Source organism: Dermochelys coriacea, chromosome 23 (assembly GCF_009764565.3).
Source record: "Dermochelys coriacea isolate rDerCor1 chromosome 23, rDerCor1.pri.v4, whole genome shotgun sequence".
Taxonomy (NCBI): Eukaryota; Metazoa; Chordata; order Testudines; family Dermochelyidae; genus Dermochelys; species Dermochelys coriacea.
The window spans coordinates 13,959,938-13,984,518 of NC_050090.1; the positions used below are offsets into that span (position 1 = coordinate 13,959,938).

At 55.8% G+C, this 24,581-nt stretch overlaps 2 protein-coding genes across 2 annotated transcripts; one reads left to right on the forward strand and one right to left on the reverse strand.

The window, feature by feature from the left end:
* Window positions 1-2,611: 2,611 nt before the first annotated feature.
* On the forward strand, window positions 2,612-21,284 carry LENG8 (leukocyte receptor cluster member 8). The gene is made up of 16 exons (XM_043501168.1): window positions 2,612-2,961; window positions 2,997-3,136; window positions 7,113-7,284; window positions 8,102-8,209; window positions 8,459-8,572; window positions 9,244-9,490; window positions 10,767-10,902; window positions 12,619-12,804; window positions 13,024-13,329; window positions 14,015-14,149; window positions 14,480-14,765; window positions 15,640-15,741; window positions 16,766-16,834; window positions 17,184-17,313; window positions 17,797-18,004; window positions 19,476-21,284. Exons 2-16 carry the CDS (start codon window positions 3,096-3,098, stop codon window positions 19,636-19,638), a joined length of 2,403 nt encoding a protein of 800 aa, XP_043357103.1. The 5' UTR covers window positions 2,612-2,961; window positions 2,997-3,095; the 3' UTR covers window positions 19,639-21,284.
* Window positions 21,285-21,300: 16 nt separating this feature from the next.
* On the reverse strand, window positions 21,301-24,458 carry LENG9 (leukocyte receptor cluster member 9). The gene is made up of 2 exons (XM_038381489.2): window positions 24,214-24,458; window positions 21,301-23,987 (listed from the first exon to the last, which is right to left on the reverse strand). The coding sequence occupies exon 2, from the start codon at window positions 23,966-23,968 to the stop codon at window positions 22,685-22,687; it is 1,284 nt and encodes a 427-aa protein (XP_038237417.1). The 5' UTR covers window positions 23,969-23,987; window positions 24,214-24,458; the 3' UTR covers window positions 21,301-22,684.
* Window positions 24,459-24,581: the final 123 nt, after the last annotated feature.

Sequence of the window (24,581 nt, forward strand, 5' to 3'; positions counted from 1 at the left end):
CATGACTGACACAAACGAGGCCCCAGAACCTGAATGCCCCTCTGCCCCCTTGTGGGTGCCACCCTTGGGGTGGGAGCACGGGGAGGCTGGTCCCCACTGTAAACACTCCATAGCCCATGGCCGGAGGGGGAGGAGGGGGAAAGCTGGCATCTGGTTGACCACTGTCAGACACAGAAGCCCTAGCTTCCACCTCTTCCCCTCCCAGAGCTGGAGATAGAACCCAGGAGTCCTGGCTCCCAGCCTCTCTCACTCGACCCCGCTCCCCTCTCAGAGCAGGGGATAAAACCCAGGAGTCCTGGCCACCCCTCTGAGCTCTAAGCACTAGACCCCGTCACAGACCCCCAAGCCCTGTTCTCTCTCAGCTCCGTACGGCCCCTGGGAGAACCCCCTTCGGTATGAGAGCCCCCTCCCCCGAGGGTCATCGTTCTCTGGGGTTAGGCCCTCAGGTCCCACCACCTCCTGGGGCTGCACCTCTGAGCCTCCAGTCCGCCTGGCTTTCTCCGTGAGACCCATTCAGGGAGGCCACTCACTCTGGCCCCATGGCACTGTCTACACTGAGAGTTAGGTGGGTGTAACTGCGTTGCTCCGGGGTGTGGATTTCCCCACATCCTCTGAGTGATGTAGTTATACTGGTATCGGTCTGTAGCATAGACCTGGCCAGAGAAAAATTTTCCCGGCATCTGTTTTTATTTCCTTCCAGAATTTCAAGCGGCTGGGATGAGCAGATTTGCAGGTCGCTTCTTCACGGGGCAGTGAGCAACATTTTTGTATTGTGATGTCTGTGTTTCGCCAGCCTTGGTGATGGGCAGGGGCCGATCCCTGCAGCGGGCAGGGCCGTGGATCCAGAGCAAACCTTTTATTACAGCCAGGAAGCAAAAACTTGGAGAAAGAAATTCAAAGTGAGATTAACGCTGGCAGCAACTTGCATCAAGTCTAAACACGGTGTTATAAGTCTAGCACCCCGCTGAGCCCTCCCGACACCCCGGGGAGTGGGACGTTGCCAGCAACGAATTTGGGAGTGCTCAGCTGAGGCCCAAAGCTTTGGGAAAGGCTGGCACCAGGTCAGCCACCATCACATGTAGGAGTCCTGGCTCCCACCTCCCTCCCAGAGCCAGGGAGAGAACCCAGGAGTCCTGGCTCCCAGCCCCCTCCCCCCTGCTCTAACCACTAGACCCCACTCCCCTCCCAGAGCCAGGGAGAGAACCCAAGAGTCCTGGCTCTCAGCCTCCTCCCCCCCCCGCTCTAACCACTAGACCCCACTCCCCTCCCAGAGCCAGGGAGAGAACCCAAGAGTCCTGGCTCCCAGCCCCCTCCTCCCTGCTCTAACCACTAGACCCCACTCCCCTCCCAGAGCCAGGGAGAGAACCCAGGAGTCCTGGCTCCCAGCCCCCTCCCCCCCCGCTCTAACCACTAGACCCCACTCCCCTCCCAGAGCCAGGGAGAAAAACCAGAAGTCCTGGCTCTCAGCCTCCCCCCCCCCCGCTCTAACCACTAGACCCCACTCCCCTCCCAGAGCCAGGGAGAGAACCCGAGTCCTGGCTCCCAGCCCCCTCCCCCCGCTCTAACCACTAGACCCCACTCCCCTCCCAGAGCCAGGGAGAGAACCCAGGAGTCCTGGCTCCCAGCCCCCTCCCCCTGCTCTAACCAGTAGACCCCGCTCCCCTACTCTGACAGCGCCGAGAAGAGAACCCAGGCGATCCCTGGCTCGGAGCCCCTCCCCCAGTGCTCGCTTCCGCCTTTGAAGTGATATGTCCCTCCTACGCCACTATCTCTCTACGGGCAAACACCCTCTTTGATCTCATTGGCTGCTCCTGACGCGCCCCGCCTTTCCGCCCTGTTCGCCAATCTAACCCCAGCTCCTCCCTCCCGATTGGTCAGAAGGTCAGGAAAGGGGGAGGGGAAGCGCAGCGCCGCGCCGCGCCCTGCGTCGTGATGTCACCCCGCCGCTGAACTTTGTGCTCTTTTTCTCGCGCGCGCGCGCGCTCTCTCTCTCTCTCTCTCTCTCTCCACCCTCTCCGCGTGAGTCACGCTACGTGCCGCGCGAGGCGCCCCGGAAGGACGCGAGCGGGGGAAAAAAAAAACAACAAAAAACCAGGGGCTGCCGCCGCCGCCATCTTGAGAGCGCGGGACGGAGCCAGCGCGGCGCGCGAGACACCCCCCGGCCCCGCCCCTCCCCCGCAGCGCAGCGCGCGGCGCCCGGACGTCGGCGGCCGAGCCCGGGCCTGGAGCGGAGCCCGCGGCCGAGGCGCGGCCTGAGGCCTAGAGGAGCCGGCGGGGGTGCAGGGCCCTGGGTGCGGCCTCGAGGGCCCGGAGCCCTAACAGGGCCCTTGGGGCCAGGCAGGACCCTGAGAAGGGCCGAGGCGGGGCCTGAGCCGGGGCAGGGTTTCGGGGGCCTAGCGAGGGGCTGTGAGGCCAGACAAGGCCCTTAAGGCCTTGGGGGCCGCTGTGAGGGGCCTGCCGGGGCCAGGCAGGGAGCGGGAGTCTCAGAGTCGGGGGGGCTGAGGTGGGGGGGTGCTAGGAGCCGGGGGGGGCCTGCGGGGTCCAGGCAGGGAGCGGGAGTCTCTGAGAGTTGGGGGGGCTGAGGTGGGGGGGGCCAGGAGCCAGGGGGGCCTGGAGAAGCAGGGCAGGGAGGCTTGTAGGGGAATCAGGGGCTGGAGGCCTGGTCGGGCCCCGTCGCTGGGGGGGGGGGGATAGCGGGCGTAGGCCTGGGGAGGGGGTCTGCACCCCTAAGAGGGCCGTGACTGAAGGGGGAGCTTTCTGACGCACGCCCTGCCGGCCTCCCGACCTGAAGGGGCCTCGGTTTCCTGCCCTGAACAGTGGGGCTGGGCAGCCTGAGTTCCTGCCCTCCCAGACCAGCGCCCAGCAGGCTGAGCCGGTCCCCCGCCGCCCATACAGAGAGAAGGGGAGCGCCCCGGATTCTTGCCCGAGGAAGTACCCGGAAGGCACACACTTGAGGCTGCCGTGACTTTTTACCCTGCCCCCCCGGGACATTTGAGAGCGGGGGCACCACCCCAGGGTGCTGCGTTCTGTCTTCGGAGCTGGGTCGGGGAGCGACAGCTATAATCCCAGATTCCCCCCCTTCCACCAGCGACTGCATGATGGCAACCAACATAGGCGACCAGCGATCCTCTGAATGGTGATCATTGCATGTTGGGTGCTTGGATGGGAACAGTAGAGGTTGCTCGTTAATACACTGCTGCTTCATGTGCATGGTGTTGACGTATTTGTGGGGAAGGGGATTAGAGGAAACAGTGAAATGTCTCTAGCAGTGACTGTCTTCGTTTGACAGAAGCCTGGATTTATGGGCCTAAAGCAAACTAAGCTCTCCTTATTCTCCCAGGCTGCCACATGCCCTAGTCAATTAGCTGGGCTGAACCGTCTTGTCACCAAATAGTTACAAAGGAATCTTCTATTTCAGAACATAAGCTAGTGACTCAGAAGGGACAGGAATGGATCCTTGTTCTCTGTGTATTGTAGCGAGCCGGACACAGCAGCTTGCTGTGCTCCTTCCTCTGAAGCAAGAGCTAGTAAGCGCACAGGATCATCCTTGTCTTGTGTACTTATCATTTTAAATGGAAGAGAATGTTGACTTTTTCAAGGCAAGAGTTACCATGTGCTATATGGGACCCTGACCCTGTTGAGGCTCTTTTTTTACTGCAGCATAGAAAGGCCCATCTTTTCTCACGGCATTTGAAAATGGGGTGAAGAAATGCTGGAGGGAAGACTGGTGGGTTAAGCCACACAGATTTTGTACTGGTATAGCTGTTTCCATTAGGGGTACGATTGATATTGCTGAAATAGTTATGTCAGTACAACCCTTAGAGTGGATGCAGCTATGCCAGTATAAAGGTATACCAGTATAGCTAATTTCCCTCATGTGGGAATGAGCTGTACCAGTATAAACACTTTGATAATTGAATCCATGCTGGGAAGATTAATGCACTGGCTTTAATTATACTGGTATCAAAGTGGTCCAGCTTTTGTGTCTAAACAAGGCTTCTGCATCTTGGTTATGTCAAGTGTGACTAGAGTAGATGAGTGAACCCCTTTAAATGCTTTAGTAAGGTGGGATGTTTATTAGTACTGACAGTGTGGGGATAAAAATTCCAAGCACAAATCTGAAAGAGCCAATCAAGTGACCAAGGAAGCCAGAAGCAAATTAATGAGCTCATCACTAAAGAGTGGCAGTAAAACCTTTTAAGTGGTCTGTGGATTTCACATAATTTTAGGGGCGGTTTCTCTGTCGGAAACATTAAATGAAAGGCGTAGAAATATAGCACAAAGCAGACTGCCTTAGTACAAGAACCTGTCAAATTAGTGTTAGTCAAAAATGTTGTTTGGCTGACTTTGGTATTAAGCGTAATATTCGTGATTTGCATGGCTGGGTTTAGCACCGTGAAATTCTGAGCTCTAGTTCTGCAATGAATTCTCCGCAGGGCAAAACCACTTGGCCCATGTGGGTCCCCTGTCAATTTTGTTCGGGGAGGCCCATGCTGTGCTCATTGCAGAATGGGACCCTCCTGGAGTGGAAATAACGCACAGGTTTTCAGTTCCTTTCTAAAGGCTTCAAAACTATGTGTGAACCGTTTTGCTGCATGCCAGGGTGTTGTGGGTTTTAACGGTTGTCAGGGATAGGAGGAAAACGGAGGATGTTTCTTTTTTTTCTTGTTTTGTGATGTATAAAGAAATCTCTCCTTTACCGTTAACTGTTTATTGGGGTTTGCCTGTGTTTGAGGGGGAGGTTTATGTGGTAGGCAAGGGGGCCATAGCTTAGCAAACTTTTAAGGCCAGGAGGGACATTAAATCATCTAGTCTGACCTACCATTTAACAGGTCATAGAATTTCCCCTAATTCCCCTTGTACTGATCCCAATAACTTTCATTTAACTAAGAAAGCATCTTTCAGAAAAGCATCCAGTCTTGATTTGATACCATCAAGAGATGGAGAATTCAATTCAGCACAACCTGTGGGAGGTTGTTCTATTGGCCACTGACCCTTACTGTTACAAATTTGTGACTTGTTTCTAATTTATTTGGCTTTAACTTCCAGCTACAGGGTCTTGTGCTGCATCATGATGTGGATCAAAACCTTTTTTTATGAAACCAAGAGGATGGGTGCATTGGATAAAGATTCAAAGAGATCTTTTCTCCTAACAATCAGTTTTGAGTTAAATCAGTGTTGGAAGGAGAGTCTGACGATCTTCGCCTTCCCATTGGCTTAGAATCCTGCAAAGACTTAATTTTCCCCATGTCACCTTGGTACCGGTGATGTCATAGTCCTGCCAGTTCTCCAGCTGGATGAATAGATATAAAGCATGATTTGATTCACCAAGTGGAAAGCCTCAATTTAAACCATCGATTTAAATCAACTTTTCCATTTGTACTTCAGTTATTTTCTAATGAAAGGTGCATTCTCATTGATTGATACATCCATTAAAATGTAGCACCTTTACAGTAGATGTGTTACATCCTTTTGCTATCTTTGGGTGTACAGTATATCTATATACACTTATTTAAACAGTAATATAGTTTTATGTTTTCAGATTATTAATTGTAAATTTTAGTATGTTGGAAAAAGGTGAATGAGATATTGCTTAGTTATTACTATTGTGCCATATATTTAAAGTTTGACGTCAAAAGTTAATGTTTTTCCCCCGGATTCTTTCTTTATCTAGAAAAGAAGCTTTTAACTCAGAGTTTTTTGGTAGAAGCTCATGAATTCAGCAATTTTATTTTTTAATTATTTAGGCCTACCATATCTTGTATTAAATTCAGATTTCCTTTTAAACAGGTTTATTTTTAAAAAGTAAACCTTATTAAAGTTTAAATAATCAAAAAATCTGATTTCATAAAAATAATCTTTGGTCAACCATAGAGTCTTTCAGGAAAGAACTGGGTAGACAAGACATGAATTTCTACCATAAAACCTCTTAAACCCTTTATTATAAGTAAAAGGAGACATAAAATTGGTATGAAATCTGATCCATTTAGGGGCATTCTACTCAGCTTCCTAAAATATCTTCTCCCTGGCCAAGCAAGATGACTTTGCATAGTTTTCTTCACAGTTCAGTTGGGAGTTTTCTAAGCCCTGGGGCTTGCCAGATATTGGACAACTGAAAATAAGTCGTGTAATTTTGAAGTGGGAAGCATGCTTCTTTTATATTTTTTAGAGATTCCTTTTTTATTTAAAAAAAAAACTAAATTGACAGCTATTTGAAAGTCACTCAGAGGTTTGATGCATAGAAGTATTTCTGGCAGCAGGTGGATTAATGAGCAAAATGCAGGTGAGAAGGCCAGAGGTATAATACGCTGTAACGTTGCCCTCTGACTTGCCTGTGAAGACGAAAGCTTGTTTGTGTAGTCATAAAGTCACTCCTGGGCATCTAATGTAATAGTCCCAGTGAGACTGGTGTGGCTATCTGGGCATGTGCGCCTCTTTCACAGCAGGCCAGGTTTCCCTAATGGGGAAGGGGACTGGCAGTAAGGGACAGAGCTAGCGACTTCTAGGTTTGACTCTGGATCTCATGCGTGAAGGCTTCTCCCCTCTGGCAGTTTAGTGATCTGTGTGAAATGAAGTATCTCAGTCTAGTTCCTAGTGGCCATATCGTGTTTGGCTGGGGGGCGGGGGGGTCATGGAGACATGACTCCCAGAGTAGGATGGACCTAGTGATTAGGGTTCCTTTCCCTCCTAGCCTCTCTGTGCCTCAGTTTCCCCTCTGTAGCATGGGGATAATAGCCCTGCCCAGCCTCATAGGGCTGCTGTGGGGATTAATACATTAAGATTACAAGGTGCTTAGATACTACAGCGGGGAGGGGAGGGTGGGGCAGATAAGCATCATAGTGTGTCCTCATTAGTTACCATGTGTGAGCAGGAGACCCTAGAGTGGAGGAGGAGGGCACAGCGGCAGAGTTGAGGTGTGTGCAATATGGTGACTGCCAAGAGAATCGCTGTATTTATCCTCTAGATAGTACTCCTGCCTCCCTTCTGCTCTTAGCTTAAACTGCAGCTTGCTTTACCCTCGACTGCCTGGGGCTGACCCTTACCTGTGCAGCCAGGGCAGAGGGATTCCCAGACTCCAAGCGTAACTCTCATCTTTCTCTTGACGTGTCCAGGGCTCCCCAGTACAATCTAGGGAACAGCACAGCCCGGGAAAACAGCATGGAGGGGCAGGCGCACGAGAACCCTGAGTGGGAGAAAGCCAGGCAGGCACTGGCTAGTATCAGCAAAGCCAACGCCGCCTCTGGGACCAACAAGGGCTCCAACAATGGACTGGCTAACATGCAGGTAACAGGCCCCCCTGCTTTTTCATGGGGTTCTGGTCTCTTGGGAGCCAGCATGCCGGGAGATCTTACCCCACCCCAGCACCCAAGAGAAGGATCAAAGGTTTAATTTCCATGCCGTTTCACTTAGTTCATTACGTGACTCAGGCTGCGGGTGTGACCTAGTCAGTAGAGTGCAGGACTAGAACTTGGGGGAGACCTGGCTTTGCTGGGTGAACCCTGGGGAAGTCACTTACCCTCCAGTCCCCTTCCTCTACCCGTCTTGTCCATTTAGAGCGTCAGACTCTCTAGAGCAGGGACTGTCTCATGTAGGGACAGCGCCAAGCGCTGCGGAGCCCCCATCTGGTCCCACAAATCACTCAGACCACTTGGGATGACTGCATTTTATACCTTGCTGATTGGACGCATTCGCTCTTCTTTATCTACGTGGCTACCGCCCTCAGGAGCCACAGTCATGGATTGGGGCCCCGTCGTGTGAGCTGCTGTACAAACCTAGAACAAGCCCCCCAGGGAGCTTCCAATCTGTCGACTGACCCGGTTTGGTGGTGTCCACACTCTGGTTTTAGACACAGTCTTCTGTCGACCGTGTCTTGTGTGCATGCGCCTCCCCTGCGCTACCTTACTGTGCATGCTGGGGAAACCCTGGGTTGCTATCCCCTGCTGCCGCAGCAGCAGCTCATATCCAGAGGTCTGTTACCCGGTGCAGTGCACCCTGGGATAGCCAGTGGAGGACTAACCGCAGCCCTGCACAAGGCTAATGGGGTCCAGTCTGCCCTCCCTCATCACTGTCTTTCCTGATGATCCCCTGTGTTTCTCTGCAGTATGCCTCCCAGCAAAGCGACCCAAACGCTATGCAGCAGCAGCAACAATATTACCAGTGGTACCAGCCATACAGCTTCGGATACCCCTATAATTACTGTTACCCAATGGTGAGCGATTTATCCCCGTCCCTGTGTTTGTGATCTCTTAGGAGCCCTGGGTTCTAACCCCAGCTCATCTCTTGCTAAGTGACTTAGCATCAGCTCATGAGAGGTGCTGGGTGGTGGGAGCTGACTTTGGGACATGTGGGGGGCATTTAATGTCTTGGGGTGGGCGGGGGGGGTTAGCCAGCATTTGTTAAACTCTTGCCAAGTGCTGTGTCCTGATGCAACTCTGTGGGGCTGGGCTCTTCTCTGCAGAACGTCTACCCAGGCTACAGCTTCCCCAACCAGTATGGGGTCGCGGGGTCATATTCCTCTTCGTCAGCCCAGCAGCCGCAAGGTCCGGGCCAGCACCAAGGGAACATGAGCCAGGTAGGTCCCAATGTCCCAGCCCTCGCAGAGTACTCAGGGGTCATGGTACCCAACCTTCTGGACAGCTCTTGGTTCTTTCCTCCCGCCCGGGGCCAGGTGTCACATCAGGATTGTGGCCTAGTGGTTAGAACAGGACTTTGAACACTTGGGTTCTGTCCTTGGCTCAGAGGTGCAGTGTTCCCTGGGGGTTGGAGTAGGAGGGACTGGGAGTGAGAAATCACTGGATTCTGTTTGAAGCTCTTGGCGGGAGTGTTGTCTAGTTAAAGTGTGGGGCTGGGAGTCAGGACTCCTGGGTTCCCTCCCCAGCTCTGGGAAGTGGGCAGGATAGAGCACAGGGACTGGGTGTCAGGGCTGCCACCTGCCAGTTGTATGACAGCAGGCAAGAAACTGAGTTAGAGACTTTTCCTCTTGAACCAGGGGCTTGTAACGCTTGGCCAATTCTTCCCCAACCCTTCCCCAATTCTTAAGACAACAGGCTGAAAATTGCTGTTGGCCCAGTTTTCCCCTCCTTGCCCCGTGAAGGCTGTGGGGCTACACTGGTGTATCTGGTACGGGGGATGGGCCAGTTTGTCTACACCTCTACCCGTAATCTGCTTCTCACCGGGCCTTGAAACCTGTGCAGGACAGTCGTGTGCCACACTCCATTGAGAGCATCTTCCTCTCCCTTCCAGCCCCCAGTCCCTGGCATGGAGGAAGGCATGGCCTACCCCAACCAACAGCAGCAGATGGCCACCTCCAACCCCCCGCAGCCGCCTCCGCAGCATGGCAGCCATCCCGGGGGCGCCATGGGCCAGCAGCAGGGTGGCTCGTCTGGGGGCCAGCACCTGCAGCAGAACTCGGGTGCCTCCTACAGCCAGCACGCCTACTCAGAGGGGCCCAAGCCCAAGAAGGGGCAGCAGCTGTGGAACCGCATGAAACGTGAGTCCTGGCCCTGGGTGCAAATGGCTGCTCCTGGGTACCAGGCCTAGGTGGGTGGGGGTGTCAAAGGATTAGACAAAGCAGGGGAGGCTGGGAGCCAGGACTCCTAGGTTATACACCTGGGTTTGGTGGGTTAGAGCAGTGGGGAAGGGGCAGAGAGGCAGGAACAGACCCAGACGTCCTGGGGGAGCGTGTTCCAGTGGCTAGAATGGGGAGCGAAGGCTTCTGGATTCTGTTCCCAGCTCTGGGTGGTTCTTAGGGGTTAAAGCAGGAAGGGAGATGGAACGGGGGAGACTGGTGGTCAGGTCTCCTGGGCTCTACTTCACTTTCCTCAGCCGAGTGGCTGGATGAGCTGGAGTGGGTCTCTCAGCACAGCTCCTTGGAAGTGACTAACTCGCCAGCCCCAAGCCTTGCATCTTCCCCGTGGCATCTGCACGTGCTCCTGACTCAGGTCAGCCGCTCATCCCCATTGGCGGCACAGAGCCAGCCCTGCCCTGGCAGCGGGAGCAGGACTGTATATTGGCTCACACAACATCCCAGCTGTTGATGATGATCCCGTTGCTGACCCTTTACTGGTGGTGGACGTGAGAGTTGGGGCCCAGCGCAATTTTCAGAGCCTAGGTGAAGTTTGTGGCCCTGGTAATGAGGAAAAGCATCTCTTGACTTGTAAATGAGCGCGTGCAATTATAAATCAAGACATGGTAAACACAGAGCTGTGTACACAGCTCTTCAGAGCATAGCAGCACTTTGTACTCGCTCCCCATCTGTCAAACGACAGTAATACCCCTTCCTACCTCATGGTGGCGTGCTCTGCAATGGAGACATTCCTCTAAGGGGCATCAAGTGTGTTAGGCTTCTGCCTTCTCTCTAGAGGCACTCATTTCCCCTCCTGTGAGAAGTCAGTATTGCTTTCCCTGTGTTTGCATGCAGTCGCATCTAGGGTGGAGTGTGGGACTGGCTACACAGAGGTCCCTCACCTGATGCAAAGATGAAGACACCTCTGGGATGCGATGTGGGGCTGTTTATACAGGGGTTTTACCATCAGCACAACAAGACAACATAGCAGTTCAGGACAGGAAGTGAAGGAGATTCTCTTTCCAAGTAAAATTAGAGAGATGGTGGATTGGCTTAAATCAAGTCCGACAGATGTTGGGGTCTCGTGTATCTAGTTTTGGGGCTTGATCTCGAGTGAGTCCCTCAAACCCAAGGATTTAATAATCTCGGAACTCACCTCCTGCTTCAAGCCATCCGGTAAACTTCTCTCTTGTCTCAGCAGAAGCCCCTGGAGCCGGTGGTCTGAAATTCAACATCCAGAAACGCCCCTTCGTGCTAACGAATCAGAACTTTGGGGCCTCGGACCAGCACTGCAACTTCGGGCCACAGCAGAACTCGGAGAAACATCACAACCAAGGGTACGTATCTCGCTCCCCTGCCACTCCGTCAGTCATGCTCACAATGCCTAAGGGAAGTGGGATGGTCTACAAAGGGGGAAGCGACACAGGGCTAAGAGTGACAGCTGAGTTAGATTCCCAGCATTGCCCCTGAACTCCCTGTGGGCAAAATTTTCTCATAAAATCAGCTGTCTGCTCCCCGATGGTCCTAGCAGCCCTTCTCTGCCCATCTGGCTTGGATTCCTCTTCCTTGAATTATTTCCAGGGAGTTCTCTGATCTGTGTTAAAGAGATCCGACTAGGTGATCACAACGGTGCCTCCTGGTTTTGGAATCTGTGGGGAGGAAAACCCATGGGTCCCCGAAATGGGACACAGTCCTCCGGTTGGGGGCTTCCCAGTTCCTTGTCCAACAGGTCAATACTTCCCATTGTGATGAGTTGGACCCCCCCTTCCAGGGTGCCACCTGATGTACTGGGGTCCCACTGAGCCCACCCGTTCCACCAGCCTGGCCTCACCTGTCCTGCTGCACACACACACACGGGTAGGGACACACTCAGGTGCAGAATCACACACAGTCTGCAATCAGCTCTGCGTGGGAAGACTCAGCTCAGGGAATTGCCTAGCACTCTGGTGCACACGCCCTGTGCAGTGTAAACCCGAAATTATATTGTCTTGTGCTGTATAGAGATCTATGAATTGCACAATCTGGGTTTCAGAATAAACAAAAAAGTTTATTAACTAAAGGTAAATTGTATGTGATTCTGATAGATAGCGAACAGAACAAAGCAGATTACTGAGCAAATAAACAAAACGCAAACTAAGCTTAATACACTAAAGAATATTGGCTACAAATGATGATTTCTCACCCTAAATGTTGTTTCAAACAGTTTGCAGAGTTTCTTGAAGGTAAACTGCATTGCTTGCAGCTTAAATCTCCAGGTATTCCTTTCACAGGCCAGACCTTTCTCGCCTGGGCTCAACCCCTGCCGCCTCACCCCTCAGCATAGTTCCTTTTGTTTCTTCAGGTGTTTTCAGCAGTCTTCCTTCTTGGGCGGGGAGGCAATGGAGAAGAACCAAGATTAACTCACTTCCCCGCCTTAAATAGGATTTGCATATGGCAGGAATCCTTTGTTTCCCTGTTTGACCCCCATCCCCTCTTAATGGAAAAACACTAGCAGCCCAAGATGGAGCCTAGTACTAGGTGACATGATCACCTGACCCTGTAATGTCAAAGCGGCATCCCAGGAGACTTCTCTGGAAGACAGGAGAGATTAGTATCTTCAAAGTCCTATTGTCCTTCCTAATGGCCCATCCAGGCTGTTTGCATGTTCCCTGGGTTTACACACAGTTGTAATTGTTACATAGTCGGTATTCCTAACTTCAGCTATAGAAATGATCCATGCATACAAATAGGATAATCATATTCAGTAAATCATAATCTTTCCCATGATACCTCATATGACCCATGTTACATAGAACATACTTTAGTTATACTGTATCCATATCATGACCATATCTCTATGAAGAATATGGGGCGTCATGTCGCACCCATATCTTCTGGAAACATCTAGCCTGATCTATTCTAGGGTTGCCCCATCTTGGGATCTATAAGTCCCATCAACTAGGAGCTAGTCTATGCCCTGGACCGCATGAGTTTATCTCCCATCCCAAACCCTGCTTCAGTGGCTCACCTTGGGTCTCTAACGTCTGGCTTCTATTCTGGTCCTTCCCCTGCAGCTCATCTGCCGGCAAACCAGAGGACTGGCCCCAGGACATGAAGGAGTATGTCCAACGCTGCTTCACCGCCTGCGAGTCAGAGGAGGACAAGGACCGGACGGAGAAGCTGCTGAAAGAGGTGCTGCAAGCCAGGCTGCAAGACGGCACGGCCTACACCATCGACTGGAGCAGGGAGCCACTGCCGGGGTGAGCCATGGTGCCAGAGGGCTGAGGGTCGGGGGGCGGAACAGTGCGGGGCTGGGAGCCAGGACTCCTGGGTTCTCCAGATACTGTCAGGAGTAGGCACTGTTGGAAAACTGGTGATCTCAGCCCCACAAGAGGCAGGTAGCTGAGGCTCCCTCAGCGAACACTAGCGACGCTCTGACCCTCATCGGCCTCTCTTGTAACGTGTGCTCTCCCCTCCAGGCTGGGCAGGGACAGCACGGCTGAGAGCCCCAAGAAGAAGCGCTGGGAAATGTCTTCGCTTCACACTCCCCGGGGCCCCATGCCTTCCGGCCTGTCACCGCAGCAGAGGGGCAGCAGTGGGGGCGGCGCAGTGGGCTCCCAGTCCCAGCGCGGGGGGGGCGGCGGCGCTGGCCGGGCCCGAGGGAACAGCTTCCCCACCAAATTCGGGAACCGCAACGTCTTTATGAAGGAGAACAGCTCGTCCTCCAGCGCTGGCTCCCGCTCCCGCTCGTCTTCTCGCTCACCCAGCCGCCACTTCCGCCGCAGGTAGGGACTGCAGGGCTGGGGCTGCATGGGGGCCCAGCCAGTCCTCGGGGAGTCATCATCAACCCGGGATACCTGAGGGCTGAGCCCCTCAGACAGCCCTAGCTAGACCCCGAGGGCGTGATAGGATTAGAGACAGGATGAGACCTCAGGGGCTAGTCCTACCTGGTGTCCTGCCCCCTCGTCCTCCCCCTTCCCCCAGTCTGGTCCCTGGGCCTGTCTAGCCTGGTATTCCCCACCCCGGCCGCCTCTTGGATCAGACCAAGAGACCTAGCCAAGCTGGTATCTCTGACACCACGCTGGCTCAGCCCCTCGGGCCCCTCCAGGACACTTAAAAGCTAAGTTAACCTGCTGCCCTGGTGGGAGACAACACTGGAAATGGGACCTCGGTGTGACCGGCACGGCGACACCTGCCTGAGTCTGCGGAGAGCCTGAGCCATTGCTCTGAGAGTGGGGGAAGAACTTCCTGTGGATCCCAGTGCCTCTCCTGCTCAGGGGGAGCTCTCACCCCCCATGTAGGGGACTCAGGGGGCAGGGGGGACAGCTGAGGAAGAGCCCTTGCCCCCTGCCAAATTTCAGGGGTGGGCTGGCTCTCGGGGCGGGTGACACCAGGACTGCTGTGGGCAGGCCCTTCAGAGAAGGGGGCAGGGCTGAGATGCTGTGTTCTAACCCTGCCTCTTTCGGGCAGCGATTCCCATTCGGACTCCGACAGCTCCTTCTCCGGCACCGATTGCCGTCTGGCCAGCCGCAGGAGCGTGCCGAAAAACCGCGGCCGAGGGGGGCACGTGGACCGGGGCCGCATGAGGATGCAGAGGGGTAAAAGGTAACCCCGCCGTGTACCGGTCTTGGGCACGCCAGCCAGGAAGTGGTTAGGTGGGGGGCTCTTGGGGGTCGGGACCAGCCTGCCTTAGCTTGAGGTTGGTCCGTGGCTTCAGTGTACAAAGAAGCAGAGTTTGAGCCCAGATGGGGAACCAGGACTCCTGGGCTCTCGGTGGGGAATGGGGGCTAGTGGGTTAGAGTGAGGGCAGAGTGGGAGTCAGGAGTCCTGGGTTCTTCCCAGTTCCTCCCACAGATTTGCCATGTGACCCTGGGCAAATCTGCTGCCCCCTCCACTTGGCTGCTGAGCTGAGCCTCCCGGCCACGTCCCTTTCAGGCATGACCAGGGCCCTTCCAAGCGCAACCGCCGGCGGAACGCCATGGACTACGAGGACCCCGAGAAGGAGTTCAAGAAGCAGCGGCGGGCGGCCCGCTTCCAGCATGGCCACTCCAAGAAGCTGCGCCTGGAGCCCCTCATCCTGTCCATCAATAGCCTGGACCCTGCTGGCTCAGAGAGCCTGGACTGGAATGAGCTGAAGATTATGGGCACCTGTCAGGAGATCACCAAGCACTACCTGCGGCTCACGTGTGCCCCTGACCCCTCCACCGTCCGGCCTGTCTCGGTGAGCGCCAGGCAGCCTCCACTGGCCCCAGATGGGATTGGAGAGGGGACCATAGTTCTGGGAGCCGAGGGGGTATCCCAGCTGAGATCACAGCTCCGAGGGTATCCTGTGACCCAGCAAGGCGAGGAGCTAATGCTCTGCCCCGTGAAAGCTGCTGGTGCCATTGTGTGCTAGTGGACAGAGCACCGGACTAGAGTCCAGGATGCCGTGGGGGAGGGGAAGCCACTTCCCTGTTTCCTGCCTCAGTTTCCCTCCCAGGCTTTGTCTATGTCATACTCCAGCATGGGGACTCTGTCTAGGCAACAGCCCACATATGGAAGCTGGGCCTCTGGTCTCAATTTGGGCCTGTGCGGTGTGATTGGGACCCCCAAATTTTTCATGGCATGTTTGTGTGGGGGAAGGTGGAGGCCTGCTGTGATAGTGAGCCCTGATCTGGGGTTGGGAGGGGCATAGGGGATGGGTTTATGTCAGAGGGGGTGCAACGTTGCGTCTCAGGTCCTGGCAGGGTCGGTATGGGTCAGATCCTGGGGTTGGGGTCTGTGCAGGGTGAGGGTGGACCCTGGATCTTGGTTGGGGTCTGGGCATGGGGGGCTGATCTTGGGTAGGGGTCTAGGCAGCCCCTGGCACTATGGTCATCACCCCCAAAATCACACCCCTCCAAAGCAGCCATCAGCCTGCTCGTGGCCTGGGGCCCAGCCTGGCTTCGTGGCCTGCTGTCTCATGAAGCACTGGGGCTGGGAGCTGAGGCTCCGCTCCCCGTGGCAGCCAGGGCTCTAACACCGTCCTGTCTAGCGAGGGCGCTGCTGTCCCCGGGCGTCGCCGCTCTCACGCGCGTCCCCTGTCCCCTGCTCACCCGGGCGCTCTGCGTTCCCAGGTGCTGAAGAAATCCCTGTCCATGGTGAAGTCGCACTGGAAGGAGAAGCAGGATTACGCCTTTGCTTGCGAGCAGATGAAATCCCTCCGGCAGGACCTCACGGTGAGCTGCCGGCCCCTCTCCCGGGAGGGGTCCCCGGGGAGCAGAGCTGCAAATACAGGTCTTGGCAGAGCCCTTTTCTCTGGGGGCTCCTCTGCGCAGGGAAGCCAGTCGCTTTGGACACAGAGTAGTGACTCCAGTCTCCGGTGTCTTCACAGGGTCACACTGGATCATTCTTCTGCTACAGCCGTGTTGATTAACTTCTCAATGTAGACAAGCCCTAAATGGCTAGACATGGTGTGACTTGGGGCTCCTGGGTTCTCTCCCCGGCTCTGGGAGGGGAGTGGGGTCCAGCGGTTAGAGCAGGAGGGGGCTGGGAGCTGGGAGCCAGGACTCCTGGGTGTTCTCTCCAGCTCTGGAAGGGGAGGGGGGTCCAGTGGTTAGAGCAGGGAGGGTTGGGAGCCAGGACTCCTGGGTTCTTTCTCCAGCTCTGGGAGGGGAGGGGGGTCCAGTGGTTAGAGCAGGGAGGGTTGGGAGCTAGGACTCCTGGGTTCTCTATCCAACCGTGCCATTTACTTGCTGTTTGACTTCAGTCAAAATTGGTGTCAGCTACAAGCAACTTCCTGTCTTGAGTCGGGGCGGGGGGGGGGAATTCTCCCTTCCTAGACAGGTGGCTGTGTGCGTTGCTGTATCACTATATTGTGTGTACAACCTCTTCCTCCCGGCCCTTGGATCCACCAGCGCTGACTCCTGGGCTGTGGGGTTAACTTCTCCTAGCTCTTCGGAGCTGCCCACCTCGCTGGCTTGCCCTGTTGGCACCCCTGGGGGAGCAGCTAGTCAGAGCAGTTAACGTGGCAGCACTCCGTCAGCCGGGTTACTGGGAGCCCCCGACATTCCCTTTAGGAGGCCCCCGACCTCTGCCACTCTCAGTACAGGAGAAGTGGCTCCATGGGACAGTCTGGTGGCAGGCCACTCATCACCGGGGGAGGGGGTTGTGTTCGAATCCGACCCTGATGATGCAGGCTGTAGAGTGTCCCCTGGGGATCCCTGCTTGTCTGGAGTAACCCCTCTCCCCTGCTCCATGCAGGTTCAGGGCATCCGCACAGAGTTCACGGTGGAGGTGTACGAAACCCATGCCCGGATAGCGCTGGAGAAGGTGAGGTGGGGGGGGGGGGTCTTGGTTGTTGCCTGCACGTTTGCTCTGTCGTTGAGGGTAGGTGTCAGGAGGCGGGGGCAGGATGTCTGTCCACTGAGATAAAACCAGAGCATTGGGGGCAACGTGGAATGGGCCAGGTGTAAGGGGGACAAAAAAGGGCAAGTGGGCTTGAGCATCCAATTGGACTCCTGGGTTCTATCCCTGACTTTGGGAGAGGAGTGGGGCTTAGTAGTTAGAGCAGTGGGGGGCTGGGAGCCAGGACTCCTGGGTTCTCTCCCCAGTCCGTTGTCAATGCGCCTTGGGTGAGTCGGGCCCTGGCCCGGTAACAGGAATTCCCATCTCTCCCCAGGGAGATCATGAGGAATTCAACCAGTGTCAGACCCAGCTCAAGTCTCTCTATGCAGAGAACCTGCCGGGCAATGTGGGGGAGTTCACTGCCTACCGCATCCTCTATTACATCTTCACCAAGAACTCCGGCGGTGAGCAAGCTGGGCAGGCCCTGGCCGGGGACGGGACTAGGAGGCTCATGCAGTGTAAATATGCAGAGCTGCCACCTTGGCATAAGTCCTCTTTGGCGGCTGGCCCCACATTCCCTAACCATAGAGACCCTGCCCCTAGAGTGGTGTCATCCCCCCCAGCTCGGCCCTTGGCCGCAGAGCAGGGCTTCCCAGCCCTCGGGTGGGGCCCCCCCTCCCTTGGCCCCAGAGTGGCTGCCTATGTAAGTGCCACTCTGTCCGTCACCCTGCTCCAGTCTGGCACTCTATGGTGAGCCTTGGAGGACTCCCCAGGGATTCTGAGTTATAGAGCCCCCAGGGATGCCCAAAGAGCCAATGAAAATGGCCATCTGAGATGGAAAGCCTCCCAGCCAGTACCAGGAGACCGCATCCGCTCTGCAGTGCCCCCAGGGCTAGGAACTGGCCTGTGGCCAGCCACGATAACCGCCTGCCTCCCGTCTCCTGCAGACATCACCACAGAGCTGGCCTACCTGACCAAGGAGCTGAAGGCGGACCCCTGTGTGGCCCACGCACTGGCCCTGCGCGCCGCTTGGGCCCTGTCCAACTACCACCGCTTCTTCAGGCTTTACCGCCAGGCGCCCTGCATGTCCGGCTACCTCATTGACAAGTTCGCCGAGCGGGAGAGGAAGGCGGCACTCAAAGCCATGATCAAAACGTATGTCGGGCCGGGAGGGCGCCCCGCCCGCTAACCCCACCCCCTGCCTGGCGGCTGGGCTGTGGTGCCCCCTCGCTGGCTGAGTGCTGTCCTCCGGAGGCGCCTGGCGCCTCCTGTCCGAATCGGGGTAGAGATGTGGGTGCATCCAGTCACCTCTCCCCCGGTCGTCTCCCAGCTCGCTGTACGGCTGTGTCCGATTGGCCAACTAGGGCCAGGGTTAGGAAGGATCCCACACTGGTTGGGGGGGTGACCTAGCTCGGTGGGGAGAGTGGGGATCGTCCATGATCTTAACCAGCTCCTCTGGTTCCGAGTAGCCGTCTCCCTCCAGCAGGTAAGTAGAACGTAGCCAGTGTGCAGCGGGGCCCCATCAGGGACTCGTCTCTGCTCTGTGTCCAGATGCTGTGTAGCCCTTGGGTCAAAGCGGGGAGCTGGGACCGGCCTGGCTTGGGCTGAGTTAGGGGATTGTATCCCAGCAGCAAATCTTCAGAGTGTGGGGGGCTTAATTCATGGGAGATAAAGGTTCGGACCTTGCCAAGCGGTGGCAGAGCCAGGTGTCCTAGTGCCGTTGCCCCCGGACAGAACTGGAGGGGAGGGGTTCCCGTGACATTGGCAGTTGTAGCACCCAGGTCGGGATCAGGGTGGTGCCATGATGCTGGATGGTGGCACTTTTCTGGAGGTCAGATCTCCTGAAACCTTCTCTGTTCTGATTCGGAAAGCGCTGGGGAGGCTCGGCTGGGCTCGGCTTCTCTCAGCTGCCCTCCCTCTCCAGCTGAGATTCACAGGGGCCAGGCTGCTGCCTAAAGTGGTGGAGGCCACAAACTTCCTGCTGTGTGGGGCGAGGAGACAAAGGCAAAGCTAGAGAGGGAGGAGAGTTGGGAGTGGCCTAAGTGGCCACACATGAGATTCTAGCAATCAGATCGGCCCCATGGCAGCTGCCTTCCCTGCTCTTGAAACCAGGGACCTCGCGCTGCCCCTTACAGGCGTGGGGTGCATCCCCCCGAAGAACATGGGTGCAGGGGAAGGGTGTATCTGCTACCCACTGCTTGACCTGGGATGCGGATAGTTGCTGGCGGGGGTGCAGGCTACTGAACTGACTGCAGTGATTGGTGGGAGCTAGCAGTTTGGGGCAGGCAGTTACCCGTTTGGGTTTGATCTTTGTTGCGGGGGTGCTGCCTGGGGGTCAGGTCTGGGAAGGGCGTGGGGGGGATCAGAGCTGCGGAGGGAGGAGTGTGTGTGCAGGCTGTTTGGGAGTCGGGTCCGGGGGGGAATGGTGGTGTGGGGTCAGATCTAATGGGGCAGGCAGGGCATTGCGGGGGGCAGATCTGAGGTGGAGGGGTGTACTGGCTACATCCCTGAGGCCGAGATCCATTAGGTGGTGGTTCAGTCTGTGCTTGTCCTAACCTGTCTCCTGCTGCGTTTTCCCCCGTTCCTTGGTGGGTTTTGTTTATTTGTTTCGTTTTGTTTCCTTCAGTTTCCGCCCGGTGCTCCCTGTCTCCTACGTTCAGTCGGAGCTGGCCTTCGAGGCTGCGGAGGAGTGCCAGCTCTTCCTAGCCGCTCTGTCCCTGGTGTACACAGGCACCGACGCAACCAAGATTGACTGCAGGCAGAGCTTAGCAGTCCTGGCCAACTTCTAACCTACCCCCCACTCCTCCAAAGCCCCCCTCTAATCGCAACCAAAGGGTAATGGCGGCTTGGTGTGTGCCACAGGCCAGCCTCCAGGGCATTCCCCCTTGCCCCCACGCACCTCCGCAGACGGAAGAGGGTAAGACGGCCGGCCGCTGGACAACTCCTCCATGGCGTGCCGGGCAGGGGCCCACACGATGTTAACGCTTTTCTTTAGTCTCTTGCCAGCGGATCATTCTCCTGGGGCGGGGAGGGTCAGGGAACGCAGCCTATCCTCCACAGCAAAATGCCCTCACCTAGTGTGAACGCCGTTCCGTTTGGCCATGCCAACCCGCGCCATCTCAGTCTTCGGCTCGGCGCAAACACGCCCGTGTTCGAAGAACCGCCCCTACCCCAGCTGATCTGTGCAAATTGTGTCGGGAGAAATCAACTACGAAACACAACACACTTTCCTTTCCTCCCGCCCGGAGCAATCAGAAGTGAACTCCGGAAGGAAAGAAAAACCCAGAGCTTAGCCGGGCTGCCTAGTTAAACAACCCTAGCAACAGGAAGCAAACGTCTAGAACCGGCCGGTCTGGAAGTCTTTTCCAGAACTGTCTAGATCCTCCTGGCACTTTAAAAGCCAAGGAAACCATTTCCTCTGTGCAATGCTAATCTCTTCTTGGAAATGTGATTTCTCAGTGTATATTTCTTCAGGATACGCTGTACAGAACCCCACCCTTCTATGATGTAAATAAGGAGAGAAATCCATTGTATTTTGTAAAGTATCTTTTCTACTTTTTTTAATGATAAACTTTAGCAGGTCGGGTTGTGATTTTTCTTTTGTTGACATTGTTGGGGTTTTTTTGGTTTTTTTTAAAGAGTAAATCCTTTGTTGGATGTTGTGTATATTTCCACTTTGATCTGAAACTAACGTTGTCTCAGTTTTTTCTCTCTCTCTCTCTCTCTCTCTCTCTCACCCCGCTTCTGAGCTTTTTGGCCAGCCTTCGAAAGAAAGCCAAACCAAAAAAAAGCGCATCTGGGCAAAAAGAGAAAACAAAGAAAGAGCCGAAAGCGCAGTGGAGGAGAATGAAAGCCGAAAGATCGAGCCCCGATCGGCTAACCCCCCGCCTCAGAGACTGTTGCTTAGAGACATTGTAAGAATCGGGGGGACCTGATGCAGAGAGAGAGTGGAATTGGGGTGATGCAGACCACACAGCTGCCGGGAATTGGTCGTCCCTTCGCTAATGGATTCAACCAGTCGCCAGCAAATCTTCCAGTCATGTCTAAGTTTCACCGTTTCTGTGTCCTGGAGTTTTTTTGTCTATGCTCAGTTTAGTTGGTTTTTATTTATTATTTTTCCCCCCATTTCCTCAGTTTCTTTACAGGTAAATTGGTAATGATCCATTCCCTCCCCTTTCCCCATCCACAGTTTAATTGGTTTTTTGTTTTTTTTTCCTTTCTTCCTGTAGTCTCTTTAGCATCTCATTCTACTTCCAAGCCTTCCCCCTTCCTTTCTTTTTGTTGGACATATGTAACTTTCTGATGTGCACTCGACAGCATGAATAGCTGGATTTCAAATGCTCTTTTTTTTTTCTTTCCAGAAACTCTCTTCCTTTTTTGAGGAGTATTTTTCTCGAAATTGAAAATTAATAAAAACGACAAACGTAGGAAGAAACGCCTTGGCCGCTGTCTTATTTTTTTGAGGCTGGATTGGGGGATCCCATGTGGGATTTGGGATGCCGGCGTTTGCCCTAGTGCCTGTGACCTTGGGCAAATCGCTCCTGGCCAGATTTCCAAAGGGATTTAGATGCCGAAAGATGCAGACAGATGCCTAATGTGACATAAAGTGACAGGGCTTGTTTAACCTTCAGTGTGCTAAGCTGGTTTGGGGAATCCCGCTGGACTCTCCGCATCTTTGATCATCATTGAGTCTGAACTGTAGAAGACAAGCCCCTACCCCTGCTGTGAATTAATTCCTGCTTGAGCGAGAGCCATTAGTCTAGTCCTTCGTTAGCATCAGCAAAGGCCGCAGATCGGCCTGTTCGTATCCGTAGCAAGAGGCTGGAACAGGTTAGATGTTTTTATTGGGACGCAGCGGTAGATGCCAATTTCACCATCTGCACACGCTGACCAAAGACCGTTTCTAGCTCCAGCTATTTGAATTTAGAGAAAGGCACAGAGAAAACTGCTTGAGAATGGGTGTTTCCTTGGTACGGGTTGACCCGGGCTGTTACCAGTTTGGGTATAAAGGGGAGGAAGCAGCTGGGAAAACTGCCATTGATTGTAGAGAAAATTGCTTAAAAAGAAACATCCGTGTTGTGGGGCAAAATGATCTAAGAGCATCAAATTCTTCCCAACAACACGTGCAAACCCCCAGGGTTGAGGGGAACAGACCGGGGCTTGACTCTCTGTCTGTCTTCCACCTGCACAGCTGAGCTTGCTTGGCCGGAGCCTGGGTTGTGGGACCCTTTGCCATGGGGCAAGGCACCTGGCAAAGGACTAAAGGACCAGAGGCAGGAGCTCCCTAGGTCCACCCCAGGCAGGTTGTACAATGAGCCGGGCCCTGCATCTCAGCTAGGAACTCCTTCCTGAGAGGCTGCTGGCTGGGTGAATGACTCGGGGTTTAAGAAAGGGGGGAGATGCCAGGGAAGGGAATTATATGCATGGGGGCAAGGTGAATTGGGGAGCAGAGCTTGGGGCTAGAACCCAGGCGTCCTGGCTCCCAGCTGTCCCTGCTCCTCTCCCAGAGCTGCAGATAGAACCCAGGAGTCCTGGCTCCCTACACTCCCACTATAATCACTCAATCCTATGCTCCTCCCAAAGCTCCACATGGAACCCAGGAGTCTGGCTCTCAGCCCTGCCCGTCCCCATAACTACTAGGCCCCATTCCCCTCCCTGCAGTGGGGAGAACTCAGGAGTCCTAGCTCTCACCTTAATGAGGGGACCTGAGAGAAGAGCTGCCCTCCCCTAAAGTTTAGATTTGGTGTGGGGGGGGTGGATTGGATCCCAGGATAGAAGAGTCAGTGGAGTCCCAGCTCTTCCGTTCGGATTTGGGGAGGGGCGTGGGGTACCCCCTCAGTACAGATCCAGCTCCACGAGGGTGAAGTAAAACCCATCTGCCCGTCTGCCCCTGCCCACCTGGCACAGACATAGTGATTCCACTGCCTGGGTCCCCAGCTCCTCCCCGGGGGGCTCTGCGGGCAGGCTCAGCCTCGGCTCCCCACCCACCGGGATCTTGGCCACAGTGAGATGGAAGCAATCATGGGCTGGGAGCGGGATGACAGTCAGCCCCTTGCAGGCAAATCCCTGCTCCAGGGTGTGGGCCAGCCCTGCCAGCTCCGGGCCTGGCGCAGGGATGGCGTACAGCACCCGGCCCTGTAAGGTGCCCAGACCCTGGAAGCGTAGGAGCGGGGCGGGCGGCAGGAAGCACCGGTGCTCGGCCTGCAGCTCCCGCAAGGCGGTGACGGCTGCCTGCATCTCGCCAGCACCGTCCAGCCGGAGGAGGCAGATGGTGAGGTGGAGGGTGGGCAGTGGGGAGCAGAACTCGGCCAAGCCGGGGTTGGCCCGGGTCAGGGCCTCCTGGAGCCGGGCCACTGAGCCCCGCAGCTCCGGGCTGGTGATGCGCACGGCCACGAAATGGGTGGGGCGTGGGGGCCGCAAGGCCACTGGGGGGCGGCTCAAGGCTCCTGGCTCAGCTTCGTCATCTTCATCCTCCTCTTTGCCCTCCGGAGCTATGGCCTCCTCTGGCATCCCAGCTCCACCGGCCGGCGGGTATCCTCCAGCTGAGCCACCATCCCCCATTTCCACGGCCTGTTGGCGCCCGGCCTCTTCCTCCATCACCTCCAGGATGGTCCGGCCGCCCCCGGTGGAGCCAAAGACGTCGTCCAGCCGACTGGCTTTGTCCCACACTACACGGCTGCGGTATTTGAAGTACTGGATCCTGTGCTGGGGTATGGCCAGCACCTCCGGCCCAATCGAGGCCAGGTCCTCCCAGGAGAAGGCCGTGAAGGCATCTTCCCGCACACCGGAGAAGCGATCCAGGTGGCCCACGGTGAACGCGCCAGGCGGCAGCTGGTGGTCCCAGAGGATGCGGGAGACAACATCCCCGGCTGTCTTCATGGGGGGCTTCTTGCTGGGAGGCTCGGGGGGCGGCTGGGGGGCAGCAGGCGGGGAGCCGGGGTGGGGGTTCCGGCAGCGGGCGCCGAAGCGGCAACTGCCCGCCAAGAAGAAGCGGCAGACGGGGCTGAGCATGGGGGCTGGCTCTGTAACCCCCGGCCCATCGCATCCCGGTTCCGGGGCTCCCCCTGTAGGGTTGGCTGGGGGGGCAGCAAAATCTCCCCCAGCGGCCGGGCCCTCCATTGCTTCAGTGGAGTCCAGTCTGCAAGGCAAAGAGAGAGTTAGCACAGGGGACAGGGCCTTTCCCCTTAATGGGGGGCAGGCCCGGATCTGGAATGGGACACGGGGCCTTTCCCCTCTAGGGGACACTGGCTTCTATCCGGTCCCAGGGCGGGGGACTGGCTGGTTCAGGGGGGGCAGGGACTCCAGCCTGTCCCCGCTGGGAGCAGGCTGCAGGGGCCGATCCTGCTGCATTGATCAGGAATTACCTGCCCCTGCGGGGCTGGGCCTCCCTGAGCCAGGCCTGGATGAGGCTTTCCTGCTTTGGCCGTGCCCCTCCCAGCTGGGCCACTTGCCCAGGGCTATAAAGGGAGCTGCAAGGGCTGATGGGAAAGGCGGTGAAATTTTTATGGCTCTAAACCCCAGGCCTCCAGCAGGGGGCAAAGAGCAACCATGGCGAATGTGTAATTCGCTGATTAGCCCCGCCCAGAGCCAGCAAAGAAACCCAGGAGTCCTGGCTCCCAGCCCGCCCCAGACCCCACTCCCTTCCCAGAGCCGGGGAGAGAACCCAGGAGTCCTGGCTCCCAGCCCCGCCCCTGCTCTTACCATTAGCCCCCACTCCACTCCCACAGCCAGG

Excerpts from the sequence above, each read along its gene's own strand:
- LENG9 (XM_038381489.2), bottom strand. The coding sequence starts at position 23,968 with ATGGAGGGCCCGGCCGCTGGGGGAGATTTTGCTGCCCCCCCAGCCAAC.
- LENG8 (XM_043501168.1), top strand. The coding sequence starts at position 3,096 with ATGATGGCAACCAACATAGGCGACCAGCGATCCTCTGAATG. Across the intron at positions 8,573-9,243 it reads ACCAAGGGAACATGAGCCAG|CCCCCAGTCCCTGGCATGGA; the intron begins GTAGGTCCCAAT and ends TCTCCCTTCCAG. Across the intron at positions 14,766-15,639 it reads CCACCGTCCGGCCTGTCTCG|GTGCTGAAGAAATCCCTGTC; the intron begins GTGAGCGCCAGG and ends CTGCGTTCCCAG.